The sequence below is a fragment of the Boleophthalmus pectinirostris genome, unplaced genomic scaffold (genome assembly GCF_026225935.1).
Source record: "Boleophthalmus pectinirostris isolate CB_2022bp ecotype Guang Dong unplaced genomic scaffold, ASM2622593v1 HiC_scaffold_21, whole genome shotgun sequence".
Lineage (NCBI taxonomy): Eukaryota > Metazoa > Chordata > Actinopteri > Gobiiformes > Gobiidae > Boleophthalmus > Boleophthalmus pectinirostris.
Window position 1 is genome coordinate 1,120,501 of NW_026571175.1, and position 12,500 is coordinate 1,133,000.

General features: G+C 39.7%; 1 protein-coding gene across 1 annotated transcript in view; it reads right to left on the reverse strand.

Annotated features, from left to right (window-relative positions):
• LOC110156490 (venom phosphodiesterase 1) overlaps positions 1 to 12,500 on the reverse strand; it is a 77,704-nt gene that overhangs the window by 20,627 nt on the left and 44,577 nt on the right. The window contains exons 15-18 of the mRNA XM_020920689.2: positions 11,788 to 11,915; positions 10,739 to 10,808; positions 6,308 to 6,395; positions 2,120 to 2,292 (exon numbers count right to left, since the gene is read on the reverse strand). Coding sequence (XP_020776348.1) covers positions 2,120 to 2,292; positions 6,308 to 6,395; positions 10,739 to 10,808; positions 11,788 to 11,915 — 459 coding nt within the window. The remainder of the gene's footprint in view (positions 1 to 2,119; positions 2,293 to 6,307; positions 6,396 to 10,738; positions 10,809 to 11,787; positions 11,916 to 12,500) is intronic.

Below are 12,500 nucleotides of genomic sequence, written 5' to 3' on the forward strand. Positions count from 1 at the left end.
GTTTAGACCTGGTTTAGACCTGGTTTAGACCTGGTTTAGTCCTGGTTTAGACCTGGTTTTAGACCTGGTTTAGACCTGGTTTAGTCCTGGTTTAGACCTGGTTTAGACCTGGTTTAGACCTGGTTTAGACCTTGTTTAGTCCTGGTTTAGTCCTGGTTTAGTCCTTGTTTTAGACCTGGTTTTAGACCTGGTTTAGTCCTGGTTTAGACCTGGTTTAGACCTGGTTTAGTCCTGGTTTAGACCTGGTTTAGACCTGGTTTAGACCTGGTTTAGTCCTGGTTTAGACCTGGTTTAGTCCTGGTTTAGACCTGTTGGATTGATGGTACAGTAGGTGTGTGTTGGAGGTGGTAGTTCTATGACACAGATGGAGAAACATCCCACAGTGGAGCTTTAACTGTTCTTCTGATGTGTGTCCTTCAGATCCATTAACTTTATTTAAACAATCATTTTAAAAAGAATTGATTTTATGGTGTAATAATGTGCCAAATTCAACATAAAGTGCTGTAGTTGTTTTGTCACGTGTGTGTAAAGTGATTATGTGTGTGGGATTAAAAAGGGCTCAGTTTTACATCTGCAAAGTGCTGAGATTCTACAAAGTGTCTTCTATTCCTGCTGAGTCTAAAGCAGCCTGACCGAAAACTAAAATAAACTACAGCTACAGCCACAAGCCACACTGATAAAGGAGAATTTGTTTCTGAGTCTGTGTTGAGGATTTAATTATTATGGGGTAAAAATCAAAGCTCCACAGACAAAAACACAGTACTCAGACTCAGTGCTCAGGTGGAATGTTGACATTAGTCCTCCAATTTACAGGAAATCTTCTGTTCTTTAGAAATGGAAAAGGTTTTGCAGATGTTCTGACCACAAATAGCAAAGAGCAGACAGTCCAAATGTTCCAAAACTAAACTTGAGTCTGATCCCAGATGTGGAGAGAGGGACTCTTTACACACGATTAGTTTACTTTTAACTGTAACCAGTGTTGGGGAGTAACAGATTACATGTACCGGAGTTATGTAATCAGAGTACAAATTATGAGTAACTGTATTCAGTTACAGTTACTGTTTCAGTGAGTGGTAATTGGATTACAGTTACTTTGTTGAAATAAATGGATTAAATGGAGGTATTTACCTGTTTTCACATGTTGGGCTAAACCAGGACTAAAACCACGACTAAACCAGGTCTAAACTAGGTCTAAACCAGGTCTAAACCAGGTCTAAAACAGGTCTAAACCAGGACTAAAACCAGGACTAAACCAGGTCTAAACCAGGTCTAAATCAGGTCTAAAACAGGACTAAACCAGAACCAAACCAGGTCTAAACCAGGACTAAAACAGGACTAAACCAGAACCAAACCAGGTCTAAACCAGGACTAAAACAGGATTTAACAGGACTAAACCGTGCCGCGCGGACTGTTTCTTCATCTTCTATCAATAATATTTTTTAATTTGGTTCAGTAAAGTCTGGGCTTTTTATTTTCTTTTATCAGACAAAACTTCTTATGTGAAGATTTTCTCGTCTTTGTTTCTCTACAGCAAATCAAGTAATCCAAAGTAATCAGATTACATTACTCACCTTCAGTAACTTAATGGATTACGTTACAAACTACATTTTGGGGTATGTAATCTGTAATCTGTAGGGGATTACATTTTAAAAGTCACCTTCCCAACACTGACTGTGACATGTAAGATCTTTAGATCACTGTGGTTCCTTTTATTGTTCTGTTGTTGTTGTGAAAATGTGACATTCGCCCAAAACAATGTGAAGTTTCTCTTTAGTTTTTGAGCGCTCAGTGTGCCACCCACTAATGAAACTCCTGCACATCACATTACGTTTGTTGCATTGTACAGTTTTGTGTCATGTTTTTGTGTATTTCTGGAGAACTGTCGTGTGGGAGCATGGGTGATGTAGGCTTGTGGGCGGAGGCTCGTACTGCTAACCATAAAGAAGGTTTATAAAGAGGGCTGGAATAGGGCTCAGGAGAGTCCTGATTTAGTCCTGGTCTAGTCCTTGTTTAATCCTGGTCTAGTCCTGGTCTAGTCCTTGTTTAATCGTGGTCTAGTCCTTGTTTAATCCTGGTTCAGTCCTGGTTCAGTCCTGGTCAGTCCTGGTCAGTCTGGTACCAGCAGGTCGCAGGAGCAGCCCAGGGGTCCGGGGGGGTCCAGGCCGGTCAGGGGACAGTTCAGAGCAGGACTCAGTTCTGGGGGGAAGGGCGGGTTGAAGAAGGGTTTCCTCTGCAGGTGGTTCAGAGCGCCGTGGGTCCCGTTGTTCTCAGCCGGAGTGATCTCCAACACGTCTGAGGAGCAACATCAACGAGGAGTTAGTTTTAGTTTCTTCATCACAGACCTGGAGTTGTGTTTTGTTTCATTCACACATGTTTAACACACAAACCCTGCACATTTAGGCTTCTCTCGAACTGAACACGCTCTGTTCCACCTTGTGATGTCATGTGGTAATACAGGAAGTGCTCCACTGTGTTTTTAAACTCCACACACCTTCACTAGAATCACTTGGATCATTTCAGCTCTGGATGTGCCGATCTCTATTGAACTAAAGGTAAAGGAGCTGTTCACGTGAAAACTGCTGCTTCATGACATCATCAGCATTTTGAGCTTTGGAGATGTAGACAGACTAAGACTAAAGGATTATTCAAACATGTGGGAATGAAACAAAACACAAGTCCAGGTCTGTTTTTGAGGAGGAACATGATTAGAACATGGTACATTTGAGCGACCCTTAGGAATGAAATTAATTCAAATGAAAGTCCCTGTAAATTGTTTTTTTGTTTTTTTTTAACCATGTATTTGAGCAAAATGTGTCTTGTTTCAGCCACATCATGTTTTAATATCTGAGAATCAGGAAGTGTTCAATTAGTATTCTAGTTGTTAGCTTCATAGTGAAGGCAAAACATCGCTCTAGTGTCTGTGTGTGGCAAAAAACAGTTCTAAACGGTTTGTGGTGAATCATTAGGATGCTCTGAAAGCATAACGTGAGTGAGGATGAACTTTACTGTAGCCACTGCTCTTTAAAACAAACTAGCTCTGTGTTTCAGGTTTTTATGACTGTAAAAATGCCCTGCTCTCCACATCTCCCACTGTTTTATTCTCATGTCTCCTCAGACATGACTTCACTTTCTGAGGGAACATCTGGAACTGGGTATTATTTAGATTTAGAAGAGTCTTAGAGGAAATATTTCAGGTAATTATACTTCAGAGTTTTTTTTGAAACAGGGAAAAAAAAACAGTGCCGGGAAAGTGAGTCAAGGGAAATATCTGCATTTTAAAATAATCCAAGACCTATTCACTTTTCAGAACTTCAGAATCATGTTAAAGTAGTTTCTTCTCACTGACCCTCTGAAGTTGTATCTGGAGTGACTGGTGCATGTTTGAGTCGTCTTTAATCGTTTATTTTCAAAATGCCATTTTGCCAATCTACTCTCGTTTTCCCCTCCACGCCTGCAGAGACGTACGCACTTCCTTCTTTAATTTCTCAAACTGATACATGTAGGATTTGACAGTGTCACATCCTCTTTTTGGTACTCTTTTTTTCTCTTTAAATGTTCTGCTCTAGTGTGAGGTGCAGCTGTCCAGACGAAGGGCACACAGCATGAGACACTTTGTTGTCATTGATATTTACGGCCATGTCAGCTGCCACTGGACACCACTGTTTTCTAACATGGAGGTCAGAGCACTTGTTTCTTTTATTAAGTAGTTTTAGATCAAAACAATGATTTAAAATGTCCAAATTATAACATAAGATTTAAAACACATCATGTATCCTGTATGTACTATGTGTCTACTCAAGTAAGAGGAACTTAAAGTTTAACTGAAGGACAAAACATCTCATTTATAATTTCAAGTGAATGTATTATTATTATTAATAAAATAAAATAAAAAATAAATAAATAATGCACAAAATCTGTTATTTTCAAAGAACAAACACAAACATGAGACAAACTGAATCAGACGCGAAGGAGCTGAAAGAAACACAAATGTACAAAGAGTATTGTTACACTGTACTACACATTACTCGAGTAAGAATACTGTTACACTGTACTATACATTACTCGAGTAAGAATACTGTTACACTGTACTACACATTACTCGAGTAAGAATACTGTTACACTGTACTATACATTACTCGAGTAAGAATACTGTTACACTGTACTATACATTACTCGAGTAAGAATACTGTTACACTGTACTATACATTACTCGAGTAAGAATACTGTTACACTGTACTACACATTACTCGAGTAAGAATACTGTTACACTGTACTACACATTACTCGAGTAAGAATACTGTTACACTGTACTACTGTACATACTCGAGTAAGAATACTGTTACACTGTACTATACATTACTCGAGTAAGAATACTGTTACACTGTACTATACATTACTCGAGTAAGAATACTGTTACACTGTACTATACATTACTCGAGTAAGAATACTGTTACACTGTACTATACATTACTCGAGTAAGAATACTGTTACACTGTACTATACATTACTCGAGTAAGAATACTGTTACACTGTACTATACATTACTCGAGTAAGAATACTGTTACACTGTACTATACATTACTCGAGTAAGAATACTGTTACACTGTACTATACATTACTCGAGTAACAATACTGTTACACTGTACTATACATTACTCGAGTAACAATACTGTTACAATGTTACACATTCTCTGGTACAACTTAGTTGAGTAACTTCATTTAGTTCAGGCATTGTATAGGCAGCTCAGGGGTCCTTGGGAGCACCATGGTAACGCTGTTACTTGTGGCCCAGCTGCTGTAGGTTCAGTTCATGACCTCCCTGTCCAAGTGTGTACACACACACAGACAAGAAAGAACATCAAATCTATCCACAAATCTACTCCAGCGTCCTCTCACTCTCTGACCGCAGGAATGTTTGGATGAAGTGTCCCAGCACAGCTCAGTCTACAGTCCAAACTATCTCCAACAGGATTACTCAAGTAAAAATACTGTTACCCTGTACAATATATTACTCAAGTAAGAGTACTGTTACACTGCACAATATATATTATACTATATATTTAATCCAGTAAAAGTGCTGTTACTTCAATAAAAATATGACTCGTGTATAGCAGTAAAAACATGCTGCTGGAAAAGTACTCTACCGATAATGATCTAATGATTTAAAGTTACTCAAATACTCCTCCCCTCAGGCAGGTAGTCTACTTTAAACTGTAGAGTGCAGCTCTACTGTTGCCTGGACAAATCCAGACTCATCTCTGTACCAGCGGCTGATATGGGTCTGTGACAAATACAGAAAGATTTCCTCCTGGGATTCCACACAATCAGAAACAAATCATAGTGTCATGACACAGCAGTTCCATCAATTTTGAAATAATAAATGCTTTTTTCAGACTCAGCAGAAAGACACAGGTTTGATACTGGAGCAGAAACTGGAAAACCTGGATGGACTCATCCCTGAGTGTGTGGAAAAGGTCGTGTTCACACTCTGGAATTGAATGATGTCATAGTTTCAGATGGAGCAGGCGTCTATAGAACTCTGTGGGAGATTTAGAGTTTTTAAAGAACTCTCCAACCTTCTGATCCACAGATGTTTGTCTTTCTCATTATTTGTTTGGTTCCACAAACTTGTCATATTAATCTTATGACTTAAAGTCCTTTCAGCTGAAACATTCATGTCTTTGGGGATGAATAATGGTTTCACTTTGAGAAGTTAATGTGGGAAAATAATTTGACTTTATTTTATTTATTGTGAGAAAGCAAAGGAGAAATTCAAATCTGTCAATTGGATAAAAGTTTTTTGATCAAATACATTTCACATTTCACCCAAGCTGCTTCTTCATGTGTGGTCTGACGCTGGTGGACACTGCCTCATATCTGCCTGAGTGTTGGAGTTAACCACACTGTAATCTGAAACTAACACACCCACTGGTTAACAGGTTCTGTTTGTTAGGTGTATTTGTTTCAGAGTAGTTTCAGGCAGATATGAGATAGTGTCCACCAGCAATCTCACCACTACTGAAGAAGCTGCTGTGAAACATTCAGTCAAAACCTTTTATCCAGTTGACAAAATAGAATTTCTTCTTTGCAATGGATCCTGCCTGAAGGATTTCACAAACAAACGGACAGAGAAGACTGAATTTTGTGTCAGTTTTTGTTTCATGTAGATAAACCATGTCAACAAATCTGCAGTCTGACAGATGCACAGCAAACCTGTCTCAGCTCAGGTTAAACTAGAGGGACTCTGTAGTGAGCTGATGTCACGAGAATCTAAAATACTGCAATAGAGAGGAGCGTTCAAACGTACCACACATGAGGTTATACAGCTCGATGTTGGAAAATGGTTCCACCACAGTCTGAGATTTGAACTTGGGCCCATAGCTCAGGAACATGGCCTGGAAACAAATATGACATTTAGTCTATGGAAATTTATAAAATAACTGATACTTTGCAGTGACAGACTGAGGGTGTTCTACATGTATCTCGATGGTGAAATGTTCAGCAGTTACCATGGAGGCACAATACACACAGCACTGTCAAAGAGTTTTAGGATAAACAGCACATTTTCAGAAGTCTGTGAGTCTGGAAGTTCATGATCCTGTTTAGGAGTTTGGTTTTCAACAAAAAGGTGAGAGTGACTGACTGAAAAATTGGCTAACTTGGACAGTAATGTTATTTCAGAGGGACTTGTTTAACAGCACACATTGTAGTTTAGTCAGTATAAGTCAGTTCTTCGGTTACACCCTTATCACCAGAAGGCCCCCTCGTCAGAAAGCCCAATAGTCAGAAGGCCCACTAGTCAGAAGGCCCTGTAGTGAGAAGGTCCACTAGTCGGAAGGCCCCCTAGTCAGAAAGCCCCCTAGTTAGAAGGCCCACTAGTCAGAAAGCCCCCTAGTCAGAAGGCCCATTAGTCAGAAGGCCCCCTAGTCAGAAAGCCCCCTAGTCAGAAGGCCCCGTAGTCAGAAAGCGCCCTAGTCAGAAGGCCCATTAGTCAGAAAGCCCCCTAGTCAGAAAGCCCACTAGTCAGAAGGCCCCCGAGTCAGAAAGCCCCCTAGTCAGAAAGCCCCCAGTCAGAAAGCCCAATAGTCAGAAGGCCCCCTAGTCAGAAAGACCCCTAGTCAGAAGGCCCCCTAGTCAGAAAGCCCCCTAGTCAGAAAGGCCCATTAGTCAGAAAGCCCCCTAGTCAGAAAGCCCACTAGTCAGAAGGCCCCCTAGTTAGAAAGCCCCCTAGTCAGAAAGCCCACTAGTCAGAAAGCCCACTAGTCAGAAAGCCCACTAGTCAGAAAATCATTCCCTCTTATATTGGTTTGTCAGCAACATTTCTCTTGAACAATTGAATGTATATTTGATGAAAACAACAGGGAATAATCCCTGGATATCAGGGAAGAATTAGTAAACTTTTGGATGTTTACCAATTAAAAATGGCTGCAACATCAAATTTTTTAGAGATATTGAAAGGAAAACACATAATCATGCATAACAGCATTAGCTAAGACCGACATTACTTCATTTGTTGGTTTACAGACCTACCAATGCTATATTAAAAGAAAAAGATTTAAAATAAAATTCAAAATGAAGGTTGTAGAGCTCGAATTACTGAACATTTTGCAAGTTGTTGCCTGAAAATCAGACAATTATTAACCCTGTTACACTTAAGACGCCATTTCCACCCAAATCATTATTTCCTCAAACATTTTTGCTGTATTTTAATGTTTAATATATTTATTACTTTTAATATTTACTTTTTAAAATATTTAAAACTTGAAATAAATTTAATTTGTAACAATTTGTAACACTACCTGAACATGGATTTTCTGACTAGAGGCTCGTCTGATGATGAGGCTGACCCCTGTCTATTTGTATGAACAGTAGAGGTGTAATGGTACATGTGTTCATGCTGAGCTGTTGGGGTATGGGACGTTCTGTTCACTGCAGGGAGTTTGCGCAATTTGTGTGTGTTTCCATTCCACCACTACATGTGCACCTACTCAGAAGGCTCGGCTCTATAATATTCACGAGGGAACGTGTCTGTGGTTGGGGCAGTGTATCCTGCAGTGCTTTATCTCTTTCCCTCTTGGAGGTCGACTAGGAACAACCCGTACATATATGACTAGGGCTGAACATAGAGCACAACTGCATACAAGAAAACACACTTCCACGAGTGATTATAAATGATGTTCACACTCATGAACTGAATTGAAACACAAACATATTTGTATCTCTGGAAACCTTAGACTCTGAACACTTCATGTTTATATGGGTCCAGTCAAGCAGAAGTAAACAACAAGGCCAAAAATTCAAGTTAATGCATCTGATATAAAAATGTATTGAACAGATACATATGTACTCTAGTTTATGAAACTGTTGACCTTTTTTCTGTTCCATTTTTGGTTCTAAAGTTCCATACGTTTTAAACAGACCATGTATGAAACATGGAACAAAAATTATTTCCCAAATTTCAAAGACCTGCAAATCCTGTAAATAAATGGATGTATTTCATCATATCTTGTGTTATTCCATCTTTGAACTGTTGATGAAGGTACATGATTTTTCAAAAAAAAAAGTATTTAAAATTATAAAAATTAGCTTGGAAGGACTGACATATTTTCTAGAAATAGTTTCCTTTGATTTTGAAGTAATATTAAAGTATTCGGAAGAAAAAAGCGACAAATTATACAAAATCCTGCACCTTCTACTTGTTTGCACAATTTTCCCTCCGTTACCATGACCTTTCTTAATAAAAAATCTCATGAGTCAAAAAGTAAGAGGTTTTTCAACCTAATCTTGTACCATATGGTAGAAAACTATATGAAGCAAATATTCAAACCAGTTTGTTAAGGATATGGAAGTGAGAACCAAGAGTTATCACTGTTTGGATTTATTGCCCAAAAAGTGCTGCATATTTCATTCCCTCCGTTACCGACATGAGTTTTTTTATTTTTTGTCTTGAACTTGAAAGAATATCACAGGTTTAACTTGACCCTGTTGGAGTGTAACTCTTTCCTACATTCTGATACTTTACTTATTTCAATAGTCCCTCTAGTTTCTGAATAAGAGACATTTGAATGTCAAAAATCTGTCCCTGTTTCCCTCCGTTACCACTTGACTGGACCCGGACGTTTAAATGTGATTCAACTCATTTACAGGTTTATAACAGCTCACTGAAAATGAGAGTTTACCTGGTCAGATAAAAAATCAAAAACAAAAACTACATTCAACATCTGATATATGCATGTTCTGAAAACTATATTCATAAAGACATTTTTTTTAAATATATTTGTTGAAGTACTTAAACACATTTCATATCACCAGATACAGTACAGCCAAGTGTACACCTGTTTTGACCTTTTGTACACCTGTGTGAATCCGTGTATCATTCGTTCATTCGTTCTTCAATATAAAACCAAAAATAAGAAAACGAAGAAACAACAGTTTTCTTCATTATTTGTCTCCAAAACCAAAATGAAAAAACGGATAATGATTAGTTTTTTCAGTTTTCGATTTTGTGTTTAAATGAAGAATGGAAAAAACAGATAACAACTGTTTCCCATTTACGTGACTTCTGTGACTGCAATGTTGGACTTTTGCACCCCGTACAGACTGAACCAGGACTGATCCAGGTCCGGGACCAGACTGGCAACAGACCGGGACTGAGACCGAGACCAGGCCAGAGGCTCAGAGCCCACAACAGGGTCGGAGCTCGAAGCTGAGGCTCGGACCCTGCGGAGGCTCGGAGATAAAGCTCGGAGTCCCCTCTGGTCCCGCTCTGGTCCCTGTCTGGTCTCAGTCTCGTTCTGGTCTCAGTCTCAGTCCCGCTCTGGTCCCGATCTGGTCCCGGACCTGGATCAGTCCTGGTTCAGTCCGTACGCGGTGCAAAATTCCGGCACCGCAGTAACAGGAGTCACGTAAACAGGAAACGGCCGTTATCCGTTTTTTCCATTCTTCATTTAAACACAAAATCGAAAACTGAAAAAATGAATCATTATCTGTTTTTTCATTTTGGTTTTGGAGACAAATAATGAAGAAAACTGTTGTTTTTTCATTTTCTTATTTTTTGTTTTATATTGAAAAACAAATGAACGAATCACACATGGATTTGTGTGGACCTAATTTGTGTTTTCCATTTAGCTTATTCAACTCATCGCAGCCTCTGTTTACGTGTGAAAAACAGGAACCATTTCTAATGGTCGTCAAATCATGTCTTCACAGCAGAGGTGTAAAAACACGTCACTAAGGGTACGTGGGGGGTCGTCAAATGTCGTCTTCATGGTGAAAAGAGTTATAGTTTGGGCGGCCGCCTTGACAACAAGTGCCCCCCGGCCCCGACCACGTGAATCCTCGGTCCTCACTTTTGCCTTTCGCTGGCATGGAATTTTCCCAATTGTATAACATTAAAACTAATTGTTGGTTTTGCATTTTGTTCTTATTCAGTACCGAAAATGAACCGACCCGTGACTTCAAAACCGAGGTACGTCCTGAACCATGAGATTTGTGTTGTGCTGTTACACCCCTAACGTACAGTATGTAGAGTGTGTGGTGATGACCCACTCCTCTGTACAGTCTGAGGGAGCACTCAACACTCTGAATTCAGATAAAAAGAAAATAGAAAGCAGAGACATACGTGAAAGTAAATTTGAACCTTTGCGTGTTAATGCTCATGGACACTGCTGTGAGGCGACTGTGAGTGTAGACAGGAGCAGAACATGCATTATCATGAGTAATAATCATGTGTTCTCACGTGCATGCTCTCCACGTCGTTGTCATAACCGTGATTCCCTCCAGAACAAAAGGTCAGAGATCCAGGAGATCTGCAAAAGAGTCCTGGATTAGATCTGGTTTAGATCTGGTTCACTCCTGGTTTACTTCTTTTTCAGTCAAGGTTTCACTTCTGGTTCAGTAATGGTTCAGTCCTGGTTCAGTCCTGGTTGAGATTTTACAGGGATTAAATGGTATCTCTTGATTTATGGTCAGGTCTGGTTCTTATTAGGATCTCGCCTCACACAAAGACCTCCTTAGATCCAGGTATTTGGACCCACTCTGAGACCAGACCACAGACTAGATCCTCTCTGAGTCATGAGTTAAAATTTACAATTAACCTGGACTGAACCAGGTCTACACCAAGACTAAACCAGGTCTAAACCAGTTTTAAACCAGGTCTAAACCAAATCTAAACCAGGTCTAAACCAGAACTAAACCAGGTCTAAACCAAGTCTAAACCCAGTCTAAACCAGGTCTAAACCCAGTCTAAACCAGGTCTAAACCAGGTCTAAACCAGGTCTAAACCAGGTCTAAACCAGGTCTAAACCAAGACTAAACCAGGTCTAAACCAGGTCTAAACCAGGTCTAAACCAAGACTAAACCAGATCTAAACCAAGTCTAAACCAGGTCTAAACCAAGACTAAACAAAGTCTAAACCAGGACTAAACCAGGTCTAAACCAAGACTAAACCAGGTCTAAACCAAGACTAAACCAGATCTAAATCAAGACTAAACCAGGTCTAAACCAGGTCTAGACCAGGACTAAACCAAGTCTAAACCAAATCTAAACCAGGTCTAAACCAGAACTAAACCAGGTCTAAACCAAGTCTAAACCCGGTCTAAACCAGGTCTAAACCAGGTCTAAACCAGGACTAAACCAAGTCTAAACCAGGTCTAAACCAGGTCTAAACCAGGTCTAAACCAGGACTAAACCAAGTCTAAACCAAGTCTAAACCAGGTCTAAACCAAGACTAAACCAGGTCTAAACCAGGTCTAAACCAGGTCTAAACCAGGTCTATCACATGTCTACCTCTCAAAGAGCCACTGTGCTGTGACGAGGACGGAGACGTCTTCGATTCTTCGGCTGTGGGCGAAGTGCAGACGTTTGGGGAGGTTCTGTTTGAGGAACGCTTGGATCTTCTGCCTCGGTTTGCGGCACTGACCATGAAAAACAGAGTGGACATGTCTGTAACTGTCAAAATGTCTTGGGAGAGTTAAGTCATATCATAATGCTGTTACCACCTCACAAACGTACCAGGAGTTGTGTTTTTCATGCGTCTGACCCTTTAGTGACCCTTTATTATTAGTAAGACTGAATGATCTGTTGTTTTGGAAGGAAAATTGTGACCTCAGACAACAAAATTTTGGGAGTGACAAAGCGTCATATTTTGTGCAGTGCTCCTAACTGACCCAGGTTTCACACATGTATGCATCATCAACCTCCCTGAGTCACAGGAAGTACACACATATTCCACTGAGTCGTGTCCTTTAGTCCGGCATCAGCGCACAAGGAGCAAACTGTTTTTTTAGCTCAAGTTTATACAAGTGGACCATGCATTCATTTTTGTTTGTGTAAAATGTAAATAAAAGTGTGAAAGCAGCATTAAACACATGATAATATCTAACAGGCTGATGTGTCTCTAGAGTAATGATGGTTTATATGTTGTAAAGTTGAGTTGAATTATGCAGATTATCAGGATCAGATGATCATTTTAATATAAAAACATGAATGATTAATCGAAG